The following is a 21605-nucleotide window of genomic DNA, read 5'->3' on the forward strand; positions in this document are numbered from 1 at the left end:
ACAGGAAAGAAAGTACATCCTTTTTAACCTGTTATTAAATCCATCTAAATTTATAAATCTCTCCAATTGAAAATTATGCTCTTAAATGTCAATTGCCTATTTGCTAATTGTCTACACTTTAGTAAAATCCATATAACCTAAATGTACAATATCACTGACATGTGAGCAATCAACATCAATATGTTCTTATGAATCATTAAGGCTTACATTGTACAAAAACTCAAGTGTAAAAAGACAAGTTAATTCTGTATCAGTCTTTCCAATGAAACATTCTAAAATTTGTTATTTTTTCCTGATAGCTTTGCTCTTAAATAACAGTAAAAGATGGTTACCTTAAATTCCAGGTGAAATGTATAAAATTAAACTTAAATAGGAATGCCTTGTTTTATAAGCAGTACCCTCTTACAGATATGACTCTATATTACATGTGAAAAGTATAAATCAAGGCACTAGTTTAATGGACTTATAAATCTTTTGACTTTGCTGCCATTCCCTACTGTTGGCATTTAGGATGTTCCAAACTTCCTCTTGCCCCAAACTAGCAGTAGAAATCCATGTAAAAAGTAGATCCAAGAAAAAATTTTAAAACCTCAATAAAAAATAATAGATGAAGATTCCATGCCCTGGGAAAGAATAGAAAGCGAAAAGCCAATTTAGAATAAGAATGTGACATTCTGGAGAATATGGGTAATAATAAGAGGCCCAAACCCATAGCTACAACCCTAATTCGTATCTGTGAAAAAGTAGATTTAGAACTTTAGTTTATTTCTAGCTGGGTGCAGTGGTGTGTGTCTGTAATCCCAGCTAATCCAGAGGCTGAGGCGGGAAGATCACTTAAGCCCAGGAGTTCAAGACCAGCCTGGGCAATACAGTGCGACCTCATCTCAAAAAAACAATCTTTTGAACCTGAGGTTCATTTCTATAATCTGCTGCCTGGCACCAGAGCAGCAAAAAGGAAGTAGATGAGAGGAAAGGAAATCTTTCATTATACTGTAACAGAACCCAGTGTTTCCCTGACATCCTAAATTGAACACCAAAAAGTAGTTTCCCATTGTAGCACTGCCACATGTGATTTTCTTTTGGGAACATTATATTGCAAACCTTTGTAGGCCAGGCAATAATGCTGGGCAGGGAAAATGGAGCTAATGGACAACAATTCTAATCTACTTCGAAAATCAACTTTCAAACCACAATGTGTAAAGTTTAGATATAACATGGTATGATAATGCTTTTATTTTATTCTAAAACTTTCTTGTAATGGAATAAGAGGTTATCAAATTTTTAGAGATAAAACATCCTAAGACCCAGAGGCCTACAAATATACATATAAAATAACAAAGCAAGTCAGCAGAAAAGTGAACTCAATTATTTTGTTCAGTGACATCAAAATGGTGAGGCTACTCTTGACATATGTAGTTATATATTTTTTAAATATTTTGGCAAAAAAACATTAAATATCAATAAAAGTTAGCAACACTGTTATATACACTTGCCTTCACTACAGAAAGGTCTCTTAACGCCAGAGAAATTTACTGTTTCATGAAGAGTCTTCTCCTCTTGACAGTATTCGCAATATGTAACTATGCAATGCAACTTCTTATAGTCATCTGAACAAGTTTTGCTGCAGAACTGATGCACTTTGTTCTAAATGCACAACAGGAACCTTGGTAAGTATATGACAACCACCTCAAGAATAAGTTTAAGAAATAAAGAAGCCACTTTTATAGAAACAAAGTTAAACCATTTACCTATTTAATGTTACGACCCTTGGGGATACATTTCCCTTAGGCCACAGACAACTAGCTTAACCAATTCACTGCTAAACTTAAACATAGCTCCACAAAATCCAATACCATTAACTACTCTTAAATTACTCAGTGAAAGAGTAAAAATATCACTAAAATAAGATGGCAATCTGGTGCTGCCAACAGAATTGAAGGAATGGGAAGAAGAAAATGAAAGCTACAACACAGGTAAGCTACAAAAAGATGAGAATTATAACACTAATAACATTAGCAAACACTAATAACATTAGCAAAAAAGAAATATTCTTTGTTGAGTATAGGCAAGTAGGCTCAGTCATACTCCTATACCGCCTTGATAGTAACAGATGTATCACAGGTAAAGCATTCTATTTGGTGCCATCACACAGTGTGCTGCTAAACTTAAGACAGAGTTATTTCCCTTGAATGGAACATTGTTATTATTTAGTTATTTACCTTGGCCCCAAACTCAAACTAGCCAGAGCTACTTTTCAAATATCCACCCGAGCAGTTATGAACACGCTAAAACTTACAGGGAGGTAGCTTTTCTGCCCTGTTATTAAGGAGGATACAGACTAAGCCTAAACCATCTACTTAATACTTAGCAAAGATACTTGGAGACGAAAATAAGGAAGGTGAAAGAGTCTAGGAAACAACTCAAGTAGTAAGGCAATCATTAGCAGAAAGTTGCCCTGTTATGACTAAGTAACTTAAAAGAGGAAGAAGGCAACAAAGAAGCCACAACTGCCAAGCATGGAGAGAAAAGCAAGAGGCCCTACAATTCCCAATCTCCTAAGGGATAAGCTCAACTCTCACTCAGCATGACAGTTGTGTTTTAGCTGCTTCCATTTAACCTCTGTGTAAATAAAAGCAACACAACATCATGACTACAAAAGTGAGTAGCACTGACATGGACATGGTGGAAAGGAACTACTTTCATGTAGTATTAAATCAAAATTTAGTTTATGCAGGATCTTCATTTCCTATATGATACTATTCTTCATGCTTGCTAATGGATTTCTTTCCTCATTTCCAAATCATCCCTTTATCTCTTATAAGGCCTTCAACATTCTTACTGTTGTTACTTAAAGAGTATTAGTCACTGAAAACATCACTGGATGACAACAACAGTCTTAAAGAATGAATGGTTTAAATGCTATGGAGACAGCACCAAACAAAATAATAAACTAAAATAAATTTTCCAGTCACTACACTGCTAAACTAATGAAATTTCAGATTTCCAAAGTATGTTGGAATCATGTAGTAAAGGTCTGGGTACCACCTTTTGCCTAAGATTTAGATACTGAATGACTTACCAATAGTTGCTAATAAATTTTGTCTCAAAAACAGTCTGTTGCTAGTACATCTTGTATGCCATTTTATTACATACTCCATGCCCTATCTCCCTGACCTACCACTCCTGAAAAAAAAACGAACAGAATGGCCAAAGGTGTATGCTGCTCAAGAAAGCAATGGGCAGCCAGGGCTGCTTTGTCCACCTGGCCATCTCTTACCCCCCATGGAAACAAGTGTCAACAACCAGAGTTGCTGCTATTGGCAAAAAGATATGACAAAGTAAATTAGTAAACTAGTAAAGGTAAGAGTGATAAGAAAGAGAAGACAAACTTGTATTAGGATTCATAGGCCTCAATTCTTTTATTAAAACACAATTATAAAATGTTAAATAATAACATGGTATATAACTAACAAATTCTGATTTTTACAGGTACTGGGTAACACAAGATATTATAGTTCAGATATTATTTATAAGAACAGGGAGAAAAATGGGAAAAATCATGTACAGATAGTCACTCCAGGTATGTAGCTAAACAAAGTGACATTCTGTACACTCTTATGAGCATTATATACCCTGAATAAGACAACAGTTTTTCTTTGACCTAAAAAGAAAGAAATCCTCTGTTGGTTCCACTCCCACATAAGAGAACAAATAATCCAATCACCACAAAATCTGAAAAGCCAAGAAATAGGTTTACAAATGGAAATACCATAGTTATTCTAGACTTTCACTTTAGCACTAGATAATCATATACATTATAAAATATGACTTGCCTCCCATTCCAGGATTTCTGGTTTTGAACAAAAGGAATTTTTGCAGTAGTTGCATTTCAGCTGAATATCACTTGGTGCTACAAACTGACCGTTTGGAGATGACTGCATACTTAGAGCCTAAAACAAAGAACAGAATACACTGAGCCTGATATGTATTTTAGAGTTTCTATTCGTGATCACTGTCAAACATCCACTATGGCCAGAAAGTAATATATATCTTGCTTAAAAATTTTTCAGCATATAAAACTACATTTCTGAATTTTACCTTTAAAAACCATACTAGTATACAAAGTTAGTTTTATGACACTGAAATTGAACTTATTTTTTTACCACAGGATTACTGCTATTTACCTAAAATAAGAAAATAATATGAAAAAGAAAAAAAATCATACAGTTTAATGACAATTTGTTCACTTAAAGAAAATGTAAGTAAATAGTGAGGTTATTTGCTCAAGTTCTAAACTAGCAAATAAAAGTAAAAAAAAAACAAAAAAAAAAAACAGCTTCTATTGCTCTCTCCAATAACCATCAAATACCTACTTTACAAATAATCTGTCCAACTAACTGCATCATTGCTATAAATTTCATCCCAAGTCTAGCAGTGAGATCAGCCTACGTTACTTTTAAAAACTGATCATTTCTTCTACAAACTTAGAGGGGAAAAGATGTACAGATTGTATTTGTACCAAGAATTTATTTTATTAGAACTTAGAAGTTAGTCCTAAAAAAAAAAAAAAAAAAAAAAAAAAAGAATTTATTTTAGCTTTTTAAAACTTTTTTTAAAGTTAAAACAATTTACAGAGTAAGACAGGAAATAAGCATACATGAATTTTAAAAGTTTTTCTTTCTAATTCTTGAGAGCTAAGTATAGTGGTATTTAATTATCATTCTTTTTAACCATATTACATATTACACACATAAGCATATAATCTTCTGAATGTATGAAATAGTTAATTATGTATTTAAGGTAAGTGGAGGGGAAAAGAAACTTTTATCATTTTTAAAACTTCTGCATATACTGTACAACTGAAACTTTGTGAAAAAATAAAACATGCAGATTTAAGACTACTCAGGTAAATTTTTTAAATAAAAACCAACATTACCCTACAGTTCCCCCAAAACTGAGCCTCATTAAACCGTTCTTTCTAAACAAATGGAATATGTTATAGTATGAATGTCTGTGTTACCCCCAAATTCATATGTTGAAATCCTCAGCCCCAAAGTGATGGTATCAAGAGGTGGGGCTCATAGACCCACTCTCATGATCTAATTGGTGCCCTTATGAAAAAGGCCTGAGAGCGTGTTTCCCTCTTCCACCACGTGAGGACATAGTGAGGGTGTACCACCAGACAATGAATCTGTCAAAGCCTTATGCTGGACTTCTCAGCCTCCAGAACTATAAGAAATAAATTTCTGTTTATAAGCTACCCAGTCTAAAGTATTTTGTTATAGCAGCCCAAATAGACTAGCATAGTATACTATCCTATTATCTTAACTTTTAAAAGGAAAAACATCTAATGAAAACATAAAGTTAAAAATACATGGTTCACTTTAAGATGAAGAAAAAGGAAAAAAATGTTGCTTTTCTATCTGTATCATTTATATGCAGACAAAGTGATGAGGCTGCCTGGAGGCTTATCCAGATGCATTTCTCAAAGTTAAGAATATAAATTAAGTACAGTTGGTCCTATGTATCCATGGATTCGACCAAGGATCAAAAAGTTTTTTTAAAAAGATGGTTGAGTCTGTATGAACATGTGGAGTCCTTTTTTCCTTTTTACCCTTGTCATCATCCCTAAGCAATAGAGTATAGCAACTATTTACATAGCAATTACATTATATTAGGTATTAGAGGTTTTTTTTTTTTTTTTTGAGACAGAGTCTCGCTTTGTTGTCCAGGCTAGAGTGAGTGCTATGGCGTCAGCCTAGCTCACAGCAACCTCAAACTTCTGGGCTCGAGCGATCCTTCTGCCTCAGCCTCCCGAGTAGCTTGGGACTACAGGCATGCGCCACCATGCCCGGCTAATTTTTTATATATATATATCAGTTGGCCAATTAATTTCTTTCTATTTATAGTAGAGACGGAGTCTCGCTCTTGCTCAGGCTGGTTTTGAACTCCTGACCTTGAACAATCCGCCTGCCTCGGCCTCCCAAGAGCTAGGATTACAGGCGTGAGCCACCGCGCCTGGCTGGTATTAGAGTTTTATCTAGAAATGATTTAAGTATATGGGAGTTATATGCAACTATTATGCCATTTTACATAAGGGACATGGGCATCTGTGGATTTCTATAGATATGGGAGGTCCTAAACCAATCTTCCACGCATACTAAGTGTATTTCTTAAAAATATACAATGCATATATATACAGAAGGTCTTACCAAGTAATGGGCAATACAAGTTTCAATTACATTAAAATGATACTTTAAAAATTTTTCAATTATCAATTCAATTTACCCAATATCAAAAAGGAATAAAGTTCAAGATCTGACAAGCAGCATGCCATAGACACTACCCTTCTCTCTTCTAATTAATCATTATTCCTTAATTTCTAGTTTAAGAAAAGCCAACAAGGCAGAAGAAATATTTATCACTGTAAGGACGTATAATGGATATGACCCCAATTGCTAAAAGTTTAGTCTTGAATGTGGCTTATCACCTGAGATTGGTGAGGATAAAATATTAATAAAAATGACATTCACTTGGTTGAATTTTAAGCCTCAATTTGAATACTAGTAAGTGTTATAGTAACTATTATACTTCAGAGACTATATTTTCAGTTTAAATAAATTAACATAGAGCACAATACTTGGAACAAAACAGATTGTTGGATGAATTAACTCATGAAGCATGGCTTTATGCATGGGTTTGAACCTTTGGGTAATACCCGGAAATTTTCACACTCAACAGGTAAACCCAATCCCCTCTAAACTATTCCTTCTTAGTGGTCAATCAGGTTAAGTTTGAACACTTCCAGTGATCTATTTTCTGAGATTATCCATACTCCAAATTTGAATATGTCAGAAAGTTCTTTACATTTACCAAAATGCAAAGTATGTCCCTGAAACTGATATTGTATTAAATTAAAGCCCCCTATAAGAAGTCTCATCCCCTCTTTATATGGCTCATTTCTAACATATGAAGAAAGCATGCATTCTTATCACTTCCAGGCTTTATATATCTAAATCTTTCATCCATTTTTCACAGAGTTCCCCTTAAGGGTCACATTAAAAAAAATTTTTTTTCGAGACAGGGTCCCACTATGTTGCCCAGTCTAGTCTCACTCAAACTCCTGGGCTCAAACAATCTTCCTGACTCAGGTTCTTGAGTAGCTAGGATTACAGGCACAAGCCAAAGCACACAGCTAAAATTTACATTTTATTCAAACCATTTAAAAAAAATACTACACATTAGGCAATGAGCACTATATTAAAACTTATTTTCGGCCGGGCTCAGTGGCTCACACCTGTAATCCTAGCACTCTGGGAGGCCGAGGCAGGCGGACTGCTCAAGGTCAGGAGTTCAAAACCAGCCTAAGCAAGAGCGAGACCCCGTTTATACTATAAATAGAAAGAAATTAATTGGCCAACTAATATATATAGAAAAAATTAGCCGGGCATGGTGGCACATGCCTGTAGTCCCAGCTACTCGGGAGGCTGAGGCAGAAGGATCACTTGAGCCCAGGAGTTTGAGGTTGCTGTGAGCTAGGCTGACGCCACGGCACTCACTCTAGCCTAGGCAACAAAGTGAGACTGTCTCAAAAAAAAAACAAAACAACTTATTTTCCTTCAAAAATCTATATCATAGTAAAAATTAAAATGTTGATTAGATTATTTGTGCTAAAAGTAGAGAGCTGGTACAGCCAGGCATTCTGTGACTCTAGAATCTCCAACCTCCAATTTGGACCTCAACAAACTCTGTAAAAATTAACAGATAAGATAAAAGTAAAGCATTTTACACTGATTATTTTCTATATATATTTTATTGGGAACAGGGGTAATTAAAAATAAATAACAAACCTGAAACTTAGCCACACAACTGGAATTGCAAAAGTTATACAGTTTTCCATCAGGCATTGTGGCTTGGTATTGAGGTAAAGAGTTTCGCTTACAAAAATGGCAAATAATTCCCAAACCTAGGAGAAAAAAGGTATATATCTGATTTCATTATAAGGTAATAGTTTTTATAAAAAAAACTTAACTGCTGAGATTATTTTTTAATGTATCCTCTGTAAACTATTCTTTTATTATCTGCACCTTAAATAGACAAGATATTTGTACCTTAAAAAATACTGTCAAAAAGGCAGATTGGTATTGTCCCTAAAACATACATGGATACATCAAAAAAAAAATCTCAGTTTTAGATAATTTTTTGGATGGAACAACAATTTTAGCTAAGAACACAGATATAGAAAGAACTTTAAAAAATTAAAAGTACTGAATGATCAAAATAATTAGAATAGTTTGCAGTAAGAAAGTTTAGTGTAATAAAAATTTTAAAATAAAAGCAGTTAAAAACAAGGATAAAAGCAAAGTTAAAGGAGTAGTTACTTGTGCAAAAAGTAATTGTGTTGTAAAGTTTAACTTTCCAAATACCTGAAACTTACTTTGTGATTTTGCATATTTTGTCTTGTGACTGTTCATACAAGCAGTTGAACAATATGGCTCCATATATCCATTAGGACCTATACACTGAGTCATATCAAAAAACCTGCACTGTGTTCGGCAACCAGTGCAAGTTGTCAGTTTTCCATATTTCTAAAATATGAAACATAAAAAGATGACTTTAAAAACCACAACTAGAAAAAAATTATCATATTTTTCATTACACTTTTTGTCTCTGCAAAACAATTCTGTTAATCCCTAAACAGGATTAGTCAGAAGTCTGGATGCAAACTGTTAACTAACTGCAACAACTGCTAAATTAGGTTCAAAAAAACAATGATCATCAGCTAAGTCAGCTTCAAAAATAGAGTGTTTTTCTCTGTTAACTTCATTGAACAGAAACCCTACATGTAGTTAAGTAAGAACTCAAAATCTAGGAAAGGCACAGTATTTTTTGTCTACAATGAGACCACATTTCTTTGTCATTTGGCAGAGGAAATTAAATGGAGCTATAAAATATAAAATATAAGCCTCAATAATCAAGAATTGATCTAAAGTACATCAAAGGAAGCGTTTAAAGACTTTAAATACTATTTCCATTGAGCTGCTATTGTTCCAAGCACTTTTTAGACCCTCTTTTAAAAAATGATTTACACCTAACTATTACATTTAAACCTCATTTGACCACAATAAAATACAAACTTTTTTTTAAATTCAAAAAATGTTTAAACTATACTGAAAGTGATTTCTGGTTATTAACTAAAGTTAATAATTAGTCAATAGACAATAAAGTTAATCTTCCTGCCACAATTGAATAGTTATGTACCGCATAATGATGCTTCAAAGATAGACCATATATATAACGGTAGACACATAAGAAAATAATACCATATTTTAACTGTACCTTTTCTATATTTAGATATGTATAGATACACAAATACTTACCATTGTGTTTTAACTGCCTACAGTATTCAGGATAGCACCATGCTGTACAGATTTGTAGCCTAAGGGGAACAGGCCATACCAGATAGCCTATGTGTGTAGTAGGCTACACCACCCAGGTTTGTGTAAGTACACCCTGTGATGTTCACACAATGATGAAATTGCCTACCGATGCATTTCTCAGAATACATCCCTGTCATTAAGTGATGCATGACTGTATTAGACGCACTTCAATAATTACAAGGACAAAAGCAATAGCACTGAAATATGAACAGTCTTGCGAAAATACAATTCAGATGAATTGGTAGGTTTATATTAAAAAATTGACCTGAAAGTAATAATTAGAAATCAATCATAAGGAAAACTTCCATAGAAGAAATCAACCATAAGGAAAACTTCAAGTGCAGCTTGTTTTTTGACCGTCTTTCTGAGTGGTTACAGAACTCTTGTCTTAAGTTAAATCAAATATCACAAATCGTGCTGCAAAATAATTGTATCCATCTTTCTATCTGATGTTGCAATGATTTAACTCAATCTTCATACCCAGGAGAATGTAGTACAATATGAAAATATAAGAAAACCTCGAAGTGTTCCATGGATGGGTGAATGACAGATGTCAGCGAAGATAACAATCAGGCCAAAAATAACACATGAAATGGATAAACTGCATGGGAAAATGTCACAAACACCACAGGATTTCAGTAAATAAAGGTAATAAATTGAAAGTAAAATAACCAAAAAGAAAAAAAAAACACAACATCAAAAAAAGAAAACAATTTTCTCAGTTTCCAACAAATACAACAACCATGAGAAAACAGCTGTTTATGTGTCAGGAATGTATCTAATATTGATTCTTATACTATTTAAAAAAAAAAAATCCATGCTGCCTATTACTCATTTACTGAAATGTTGCCTAAGGAAACCCTAGATTTTATTCTTCAAAGTAAAAATCAACTCATTCTTCATCTCTGCTAGGCCCACAAAAGAAGTACTTATCAACAGCAAAAGAATGATAACAAGGAACAAATAAAAATGGCTGCAAATATTGCATACAGTTATAACTTTTCCAATGGTACAAGGACAATAGAGGAGAATGTTCTAATTTTTTGTGTTCCTGAGATCTGATGACTTAAATTTTTTTTTTTTTTTTTGAGATAGTCTCACTTTGTTGCCTAGGCTAGAGAGTGCCGTGGCGTCAGCCTAGCTCACAGCAACCTCAAGCTCCTGGGCTCAAGTGATCCTCCTGCCTCAGCCTCCCGAGTAGCTGGGACTACAGGCATGTGCCACCATGCCCGGCTAATTTTTTCTATATATATTAGGTGGCCAATTAATTTCTTTCTATTTTATAGTAGAGACAGGGTCTCGCTCTTGCTCAGGCTGGTTTTGAACTCCTGACCTTGAGCAATCCACCTGCCTCAGCCTCCCAGAGTGCTAGGATTACAGGTGTGAGCCACCCCGCCCGGCCTGATGACTTAAATTTTTATACTACAAAAAGGACAAAAGAAAGCAGATCAATAATAGAAGATAAAAGAATGTTTAAAACCTAAAAACTACAGTACAAATTAGTGATACTAAAAAACATCCACTACATCTGCCACTGTGTTGCAGGGTTAGAGAAAATAATAGAATAGCTCCCACTAGATATATGTATGAGACCTCCAGGTATCAGCACCTATAAAGAATTCTTTTACCAATATAAATGAAGCCTAAACATCTATTCAAATCTTGGATTTGATTTTAATTATAAACATTCAAGTTGACAAAGTGAGTCTTATCACTTGGATGTGATTCTGACATTGATTTTATTGGCAGAATGATTAAATAATTATTAACAGTTTTAAGATATCAAGTAAACATGGAGCTAGGCAACTGGTCCACACTCACAAGTACTTTTGCCTGAAGAGAATGAGAAAGTGCTATCAGAAAGACAGAATCATTAGTATTGAGATTATTTCAACACCACCACTTTCATAGCTACCACTGCTTCAAAAACCAAAGGACCCATTTAAAGAAAGAGTATTAGCAAAAAAGGAGATGTAATTTCATGCCATGTTTGCTCAGCTTCAAATGTATTAAAAATAATCATTTAAATTTCATACAAACTTTCAATGCATCCTATAAATTTGCATTTAATGTTGTAAATGAAAAAAAATTAAATGGAACAAATTCAGAATTTAAATATTCTCTTTTCAGGCTTGGGGGAAAAGAAGCCTACATACAACTGTGGTAAAAAAGAATAAGACAGAACTGATGAACAATATATTGGTAAGGTAAAAGGTAAGTATGATGGGGAGTTTATGGCAAATTGGTTCACTTTCAGTCTACTAATTTAAAAAATGTACCTTATATTTTAATTTTAACCAATTTCACATGAATATCAAAATTAACCTTCACATGATTTTATGCATTTAACACATTAACTGCCAGGTACGGTGTATTTAACTCACTCTAGTTTTGAGCCTGGGGCCTCGTGGAACATATATAACTCACAAGTCTCTTGACCTTGGGAGCAGCATGGTGCACAGGCAACGCATGCTGCCATGCTGTAGCACACATGTTACATGATGGGTGGCCCCTTGGCCAAAAGCCTGCAGTTGGCTCGTGAAAATCTTACTCATTGATGTTCTTATTGTTACAATTAATATTGACAATTTAATTCTAAAAATGTGGATTCAATGAATAGAAATCAATAAATTCCATTTTTCTATTTATGTTTACCTTTAAATTACACTTAAGCCTCACAAGTCAAGAAAAACACTTTACCTCTATGAACCACTTTTCAAGTTTTCAAACTGCTCTTTACATTACTCATTTTCAAGTTTTTATACTACTTTTTCATTGATGTATGTTTTAGGAAAAAGCATTCTACACAAAAGTACACATTACATTTGCTGCATTTCCATGCTGTCTGTTTACATCTTTTCATGGCATATTCACGTCCTTTCTCAGCTTGTGTTTTTTCATAACACACAGTACATCTTCTTCTGGCAGAGCCCATGTTCATGAGGGAACAAGTCACAGATGGCATGGGAAGGGACAGCACCACAGTAGATGTTTCATCTGTCTGGAGTAGTTTTAGGCAAACTTGTTCTTTGAATTTTGTGATTGAGATCTTCTTTTTGTTCACAACTCTGTAGAGAACAAGTGAGTTCACCAAAGCTGATCCTGTGATTAGCTCTATGGCTAATTTTCTGAACCACTTTATGCCACGTCTCAAAGAACATGAATATGACTTCAGTTGATCTGAGAGGTCAACGAACGCCTTCGAATTATTATAATCTACAATCATGTGTGGTTTTTCCACAACCCCTTTTCTTGTTTCAACCACTTTAGTGTCTTCACCATGCATAGTACTCAGCATCAGTACATCTCTCTTGTCCTTCCATTTGAGGACGACAACTCCCGTGTCACTTTCTCGAGCAATTACTTCATTCTTGTTCAGCTTCGCCTTCACTACATCTGGCGGGTTTAGCTTCCTGTTACTTCTTAGTGTGCCCACCAGATATGTAGAGCGTTCAAGGAGTTGATGAGCTAGGTGGATGCTGGTGTAGTAGTTGTCAGTGTATAAAACATGTCCACTATCTAGTAAACCTTCTATTAGCTTCATGACAACTGAGGATGAAACAGGAATGCCAGATCTTGCTTCCTTCCCACAGTAAATTCTCACATTCCAGGTGTAACCATCTTTTAGGCAAAGTTTGAAAAGTTTTATTCCAAATTTATGGCACTTGTTTTTTACATACTGTATGAAACTCAAACGTCCATGAAATGGCACCATTGTTTCCTCAATACATATTTCCTTATCTGGAACTACAGCAACCTGAAACCTTTCAACAAGACGATCAAGAAGTGGCTGGATCTTGAAGAGACGGTCACCAGGAGGACACTCTTCATTGTTAGAGAAATGCCACATTCTCAGAAGCATTTCGAAGCGGTTACGTGATATAAGCTTTTTCACTGAATTGTCATACAAAATGTTTTTTGACCAGTAGTCTGGAAGTCTTGGCTTCTTGCTAAGGCCCATCCAAAACAATACTCCCAAAAATCGCTCCATTTCTTGAGAAGTAACATCATACCACTTTTTTAGTCGGGAGTGGGGTTTGACATTACCCTTTTGTAAAGTCTGACTTGCATAGATATTAGTTTCCTTCACCATGTAGTCAATAACATCATCTGTTATGAAGAATTTGAAAAAATCATAAGGTGTTTTTTCATGGAGATTTACTGCAATTTCGGTTGGAACACCAGGGTTACTTTCAACGAAGTCAAAAATCTTCATGTTACTTCCTGACACTGGACCCCAGGTCAGAGAACTTACACTAGTCACTACAGGTTCTTCAGAAACATCTGACGATGAATCACTCTCACTGAAATCAGCCACAACTGCTTCGATTGTTTCAGTAATAGATTTTGAACAACCTTCCCCACTGGAAAGATCTGTATGTAATGTTCTTCTTTTAGTTTTTCTTGGTGGGCTGCAACTGCTATCAGAACTGTCCCCACTATCTCCACTAGGACGGCACTCCTCTGAATCATCACTAAATAGATCAACTTCTTCATCACTCATGTCCAAAACTTCGTTCACCATTTCCTCCAACAATTCCTTACGCTCATTTTCTCTAGACATTTTCTCCTGAGAACGAAAAACGCAAAATAAACTTATGTGATGATCACAGCTCTGGTCACAGAAGCTACACTAAAGTAGAACTGGTGGATAGGCGGGAAGGTCCATAGCAGCCTGCGTGCTGCGAAACCTCTGCTCATTTCGCTGTCAATCGGTGTCTCCCCCACCTCCTGTTGCCCTGCTCCAGCTGCCCGCCCAGCACACCACACGTGCTGGACTGTGTTCTCCAATTACCATAACTTCCAACTGCGCATTTCCCTTTGAATGTTTGCCTGGCAGCTCTTTGAACGAAATCAATGACAGTATGCGGCGACGTGACATTGTTGCAAATACTTAGGGGATATGATTCAGAAGTCATCATCCAGGACCACCCAAGGTCCACTCCAGACACAACTAAATACTTGTAGAATGACCAAAAGACTCAATTCTCAGAAACAAATTCAGTAAGTATGTCATGAGTCACATATAATTCACGTGGCATGCAGTGTATAAATTGATTCTAGTACCACGTGAGTTGAACATAACTCACACACAGAAAACAATAAAAAATAACAAATTTTTCATTAAGTTAGAAAGAATTGTTTTGTTTTCAAAATTTTTATTCTATTTTCGTAATAAAACACCGTGGCCCCAAGAAAAATTTCTTTTTCTAAGAGTGTGGCAGTCAATGTGTTAATAACATTCTGAGAATGGTCTGTCCGTATACACTAAAAAAGTTCAAAGCATGGAAATAGCAAAGAACCCTGATTAGAGGAAGTGGTAATCAAACTTCAATAATGATATATATTATGCTATTTAAGATTAAGGGATAAATTCAATTAAAAATTATAGTTCATTTATTCAATAAAACCCTGAAATCATCTCTTTATGCTGCAAGATCTGTTTTTGTATAAAGAAAAAAAGGTCTAAAAATTATTCACCATTGTGTTTTAGTTTTTTTCTCTACCATATCAGTTACAATTTTTCTTTTAACACAAATATTCTACTTTTGTAGTTTAAAAAAATTTTCTAATGGACAATGGATGCTAAAAATAGTGGGTAAAAAGTTTTCTGAAGAGGATATTTATATAGTATCATATATATACCACCCAATAAAAAAATTACACAGATACAGAGGGAAAAATAGCAACTTTACCCTAGAGAAATCTAACATTCACTTAACCAAGTTAACATACTTTAATGGGACAAAATAGACATCATGTATCTCCTGATATACACAAAGGACACAATATCACTTATTAGGTATTCATTCCAAAAATGCTTTACCTCAATCTAATCTTGAAAAAATACTAAATAAGCACAAATTGCAGGGTACTCTAGAAAATGGTCTATATTCAAAAATGTCAAGGTCATAAAAGACAAAGAAAAGACTTTGATTATCACTTCCTCTAACCAGGGTTCTTTGCTATTTCCATCTAGATTAAAGCAAACAGGTCTTCAACTCCCAACCATAGGGACTAGATTTAATCTTTAACAACTAGAAACCAAACAAAAATATGAAATGGTTTTCAAACTTTGCACACAAAGTAGTACAGGACTGTATACCTAAGAAAAGGAAACAAATCAAGTGAGCTCTACAGTCACCAAAGCTTACTGCCTGAAGGCAATTCCAGGGAAGGGAAAGCTAACAGAGGCTATCAGTTTCACTGGAACAGATGGAGTTCAGGACAGCTAGAATTTGGGAAGCTGAGTACTGAAGATGAGGGAACTGCACAAAAAAGAGCTCTGGGTATCTACAAAGAGGTATTCATAAAATAAATCTTTGCCTGAAAACTGATCTATGCATATGTGAGAAGAAACCACCTGAGGCCAGAGAAAGAGGCACAAACCCACAAGAAAGCATTAAGCCAAACAATTCACAAAGCACACACAGGCTGGGAGTACTCTGTGCTGCTACCTGTTCAAGAGTGAGAAAAATCTTAAAATACAAGAAGATTCAGGTAGAGTAGTCAGAAGGTATCACTACAGTAGTGGAGATAAACGAGACTTATACTAGTCTGTTCTCTCAAAGGCTATTTAAAAAGCTTAAAAGCAAGCCTCATAGGGAACCAAATAAAAATAATTCCAAGTAATTTGACAGCATGCCTGAACAAAGTCCAACAACACAATCCAGTAACCAACAAAAGCAAAATTCACAATATTAAAAATCAAATAAAAAATTACCAGGCATTTTGCAAAATAGCATGAAAATATGACCCATTACCAAGAAGGAAAACAGAAATTCAAACTGTAAAAACAGACATAGATGACAGCTATGAAAATGGTAGGCAAAGATACTAAAAGAACTATCATAAATATTCTGACATATTCAAAAACTAGTAGAGGAAAACATGAACATAGTTTAAGGAATGTATGATATAAAGACCCAATCAGGCAGAGTGGTATGTGCTTATAACCAGCCACTCAGGAGGCTGAGGCACATCACTTGAGCCCAGGAGTTCAAGACCAGCCAGGGCAACATGGCAAGACCTCATCTCAAGGAAAAAAAAGTCCTCAAATGAAACTTTTATAGATAAAAAAATAGAACATCTGAGATGAAAAATACACTGTATGATATTAACAGTTGATCAATGAACTCAGAAACTCTCCCAAATGGCACACAGAAGGAAAAAAAAGACTGAGGAGAAAAAACAATAAATAGAACCTCAGTGACTGTGGGACAATAGCAGGAAGTCTAATATGCCTGGAATTGGGGTCTCAGAAGAAGAGAGGGAAAGGACTAAAAAAAAACTTAAAGAAATAATGGCCTATGATCCTGAATTGGACAAGAAAGGAGAAATATTTTTTAATTTGCTATGAGGGACAAAATTTGAATAAGATCCATAGATTAACCTGATAACAATAGTTTACAGATGTAAACACACTTATATAGATTCACCGTACTACAGTTAAAATTATTCTAATTGCACACATTTATTATCCGTATACTAATTTATTCATCTGGATTAACAAGAATATAAACAGAAATTTTTTTAAAAGAAAAGATTTTCGGTTGTTTTTTTTTAACCTTTCAGTTTGGCACAAAAGACAGCGGTTTTTATATCCCATAATTAAATGCCTACTGTATACAAGGTACTGTGTACTAAAAAATTAAATCTGAAATTAGTTTCCTAAGATTATAAATATCTGAAGGCAAATGAGCATATCACAAGAAAATACTTACATGTAAAATTCAATAGAAAATCTATGTCTTGAAGACAAAGAAAATATTCATCATCTGATAAGTTTTAAATTCAGAAAATTTAATATAGTTCAAAATGCACAAGACTTTTCAGGTACATATTAAAGACCGCAGCAATGCTTGAAAATGTAAAAGCCTTAAATCCCACCTACATTCCTGCTTACCTCAGGCTGCATTAAGAAAGAGTCCTGCATGTGATCTCGAACCTCCTTCAGGAAGCTTGGATGGCTACCTACCTAAAAAAAAGGTTAAAAAAGACTTTATAAATACACATAAAGAAAGGCTGCTAGACTGAAAGGTAAATGAGCAATATGTAAAAGCTGCTTCTCAATTATGTTTTGTGATTTATAGATTCATTCCCACTTTTAAAAATGCCTGTCATATCCCCACTGCTTTTGTCCAACTTAACACAAGAATGTCAAATAATTTTAATAACCCCCAAAAAAATGATATGATAAAACAATAACATAATAATGTGGTAAGGAATAAAGATAGACACTAAGATTTGACTCAATTCTAATTAAGAAAAATCACTTTCATCAGATGGCTTAGTGAGTTCTAAGATCTCTTTAAAACCCATTAAACTAACACTAATAATGAAATATCAAAGCTTACTAAATTAAGTGACTTGGAGATTACACAATTACAATTTTCACCATCTGCAAAATGGGTCATTGGGGAAATTCTTTTTAAAGCACATATGACATCTTCCAGGATGTAATACAAATTTACAGAAAAGTAACTTTTCTGCAAACTTGCAGAAAACTTTAAAAGGTATGCTTCCTGCTTTCTGTGAAAGTAAAAACACTGTGCTAGAAGAGGAAAACTACTGAAAGGCAAAGGGTAAGCATTATATAGTCTCCGCTAACAGGATCCAGATTGTTTATTATATCAGTATGCTCCAGAAACTAATTGAGCAATGAGGACACAGATAAACAACAAAAGCAGCCAAGTTAAATGTTAGAGACAAAGGTCAAAGTAGGGGAAAGAAGGATCACACATCAATTTTAGTTCCTAGACTGCAGAAAAAAAACATTCACTAGAGCATCTCACGTAGTGGTCTCTGAACATGTCGGATTGCGTTCCTTTATGAGTAAAAGGGTATGCCTGGGCTCCTACTTATTTACTAATGAATTAAGAACATATAGTATGTGAATTATAAACATATGCAAATAATTTTAAAGAATGAAAGATGAATCACTATTTTAAATTAACTTTTATTTTTTAATGATAGTACAAAGAACATTTTCTATTTTCTATATCCATTATAGTAGAATCATTTGGTATCAATGGAGCCTATGTGGGGTGTAATAACAAGGAACTCCTACTCCCCTAAGTCACAGAGGTATTAGCCAAAGCCCAAAAAAGAACCAGAAGTCCCACAACACTCAGCAATAACAAGGAGCTCCTCCCCCTTCCATGGGCATACAAAGGCTGGACTTCTATTTTCACCAGGTAACAATGAAGTACAGGCTTCCATCCTCTTCTGAGAACAGTGCCAAATGAAGCCAGCTAAAACAAAAGTTTACAGAGCCTCACAACATAATGCCCAAAATGTTCAAATTTCTATTAAAAAAAATCACTTATGATACCAAAACAGGAAAATTACAATGTAAATAAAAAGGACACTCAATAGATGCCAACACCGAAATACCAGAGAAGTTAGAATTCTGACAAAGAATCCTAGCACTTTGGGAGGTCAAGGTGGGAAGATAGTCTGAGATCAGGAGTGTAAGACCAGCCTGAGCAAACAGACCGCATCTCCATAAAAAATAGAAAAATTAGCCAGGCATGGTGCCATGCATCTGTAGTCCCAGCTACTCGGGAGGCTGAGGCAGGAGGATAATTTGAGCCCAGGAATTTGAAGTTGCAGTGAGCTATGATCATGCCACTGCCCTCATGCCCAGGAAACAGTGAACCAGAATCCCTTATAAACACACATGCAAAAATCCTCAACAAAGTAGTACTAAACTGAATTCAACAATGTATTAAAAGGACTATAAGGCCGGGCGTGGTGGCTCACGCCTGTAATCCTAGCTCTCTGGGAGGCCGAGGCGGGCGGATTGCTCGAGGTCAGGAGTTCAAAACCAGCCTGAGCAAGAGCGAGACCCCGTCTCTACTATAAATAGAAAGAAATTAATTGGCCAACTAATATATACAAAAAAAAATTAGCCGGGCATGGTGGCGAATGCTTGTAGTCCCAGCTACTTGGGAGGCTGAGGCAGGAGGATTGCTTGAGCCAGGAGTTTGAGGTTGCTGTGAGCTAGGCTGACGCCACGGCACTCACTCTAGCCTGGGCAACAAAGCGAGACTCTGTCTCAAAAAAAAAAAAAAAAAAAGGACTATATACCATGATCAATTTATCTCAATAATGGAAGGGTGGTTCACTATAAAGAAATCAATATAATATACCACATTAATAGAACAAAGGTAAAAACCACATGATCATTTCAGTACAGAAAAACATTTGATGAAATTCAACACCTTTTTATTATTTAAAAAACTCACTCAATAAACTAGGCATACAAGGAACCTACCACAAAACAATAAAGGCCACATATATGAACAATCCATAGCTAACATCATAATGTTAAAAGACAGAAACCTTTGCTCTAAGATCAAGAAACAAGACAAAGAAGCCCACTTCCACGACACTTCTTTTTTAAGAGACAGGGTCTTGCTGTGTCACCCAGACTACAGTACAGTGGTATGATCATAGCTCACTGTAACCTTACATTCCTAGGTTCAAGCAATCCTCCCACCTCAGCCTCCCACGCAGCTAGGAATACAAGCACACACCACCACATCCAGCCAATTTTTAAAAGTTTTTTGTAAAGATGGGGTCTCACTATGCCCAGACTCACCATTTCTATTCAACATAGTATTGAAAGTTATAGCCAGAACAATTAGGAGGAAAAGGAAATAAAATGTATTCAAATTGAAAAAAAAGAAGTAAAACTATATCTACTCACAGATGATAGAGAAAATACCAAGGAATTCACAATAAAGCTACCAGAGCTAATAAATTCAGCAAAGCTGCAGAGTGCAAGATCAATGGAAAAAAATCAGTTGTATTTCTACACACTAGCAATGTACAATCTGAAAAAGAAATAAAGCAAGTCCATTAACAATAGCATCTGAAAGAATAAACATCTAAGAATAAATATAACCAAAGAGGTGAAGACTTATACACTGAAAATCAGAAAAGACTGCTGGGAAAAAAAATTAAAGGCCACCTAAATAAATGAAAAGACATCCCATGTTCACAGGAAGACTTAATATTGCTAAGGTGTCAATACCACCCAAAACAATCTACGGATTCAATATAATCTCTATCAAAATTCCAAACACCAAACTCTTCTACATAAATGGAAAAGCCAATCCTCAAATTCACATAAAATTGAAATCAGTCCAGAATATCCAAACAATCTTGCAAAACAACATAAGTTGGAGGACTCACATTTCCTGATTTTAAAACTTACCATGAAGATACAGTAATCAAAATGGCGTGGTACCTACATAAGAACAGACATAAAGACCAATGGAACACAGAATTGAGAGAAATTCACAAATCTCTGGCCGATTAATATTTGACAAATGTTCCATGTCCATACCATGAAGAAAGAATAATCTCTCCAATAGATGGTGGTGGAATAAATGAATTTCCACACACAAAAGAATGAAGTTGGACCCTTGCATCACATAATAAATAAAAATTAACCATAATGGATCAAAGACCTAAATGTAAGAGTTAAAATAATTAGTCTCTTAGACGAAAAGGTGAAGGCAAACCATTTTGACCTGGGATTTGGTAGTAGATTCTTAGATGACACCAAAAGAAAAAAAATAGATATATTAGACTTTAATCAAAATTTAAAACTATTGTGCATCAAAGGACATTATCAAAAAAGTAAAAGACAACCAACACAATGGGAGACAGTATTTGCAAAAATATATACAGGTTGAGCATCCCAAATCTGAAATCTGAAAAGTTCTAAAACACAAAACTTTTTTTTTTTTTTTTGAGACAGAGTCTCGCTCTGTTGCACAGGCTAGAGTGAGTGCCGTGGCATCAGCCTAGCTCACAGCAACCTCAAACTCCTGGGCTCAAGCAATCCTACTGCCTCAGCCTCCCGAGTAGCTGGGACTATAGGCATGTGCCACCATGCCCGGCTAATTTTTTCTATATATATTAGTTGGCCAATTAATTTCTTTCTATTTATAGTAGAGACAGGGGTCTCGCTCTTGCTCAGGCTGCTTTCGAACTCCTGACATTGAGCAATCCATCTGTCTCGGCCTCCCAGAGAGCTAGGATTATAGGTGTGAGCCACCGCGCCTGGCCTCTAAAAGACAAAATTTTGTGAACAGCAACATGACACTCAAAAGAAATGCTCATTGAAGCATTTCAGATTTCAGATTTTCA

General features: G+C 35.1%; 1 protein-coding gene across 4 annotated transcripts in view; it reads right to left on the minus strand.

The window, feature by feature from the left end:
• Positions 1–21605, minus strand: part of ZMYM2 (zinc finger MYM-type containing 2) — a 100935-nt gene that overhangs the window by 35466 nt on the left and 43864 nt on the right. For 3 of the 4 annotated variants that reach the window (XM_020290489.2, XM_020290486.2, XM_076009567.1), the window contains 5 exons: positions 17347–17418; positions 8438–8588; positions 7851–7966; positions 3834–3950; positions 1494–1644 (listed from right to left, as the gene is read on the minus strand). In XM_020290489.2, the coding sequence (XP_020146078.1) occupies positions 1494–1644; positions 3834–3950; positions 7851–7966; positions 8438–8588; positions 17347–17418 (607 nt within the window). Of the gene's footprint in view, positions 1–1493; positions 1645–3833; positions 3951–7850; positions 7967–8437; positions 8589–11160; positions 14011–17346; positions 17419–21605 lie in introns of those variants that run through there. The other variant, XM_012778629.3, reaches the window with a different exon arrangement.

The sequence above is a fragment of the Microcebus murinus genome, chromosome 13 (genome assembly GCF_040939455.1).
Source record: "Microcebus murinus isolate Inina chromosome 13, M.murinus_Inina_mat1.0, whole genome shotgun sequence".
Lineage (NCBI taxonomy): Eukaryota > Metazoa > Chordata > Mammalia > Primates > Cheirogaleidae > Microcebus > Microcebus murinus.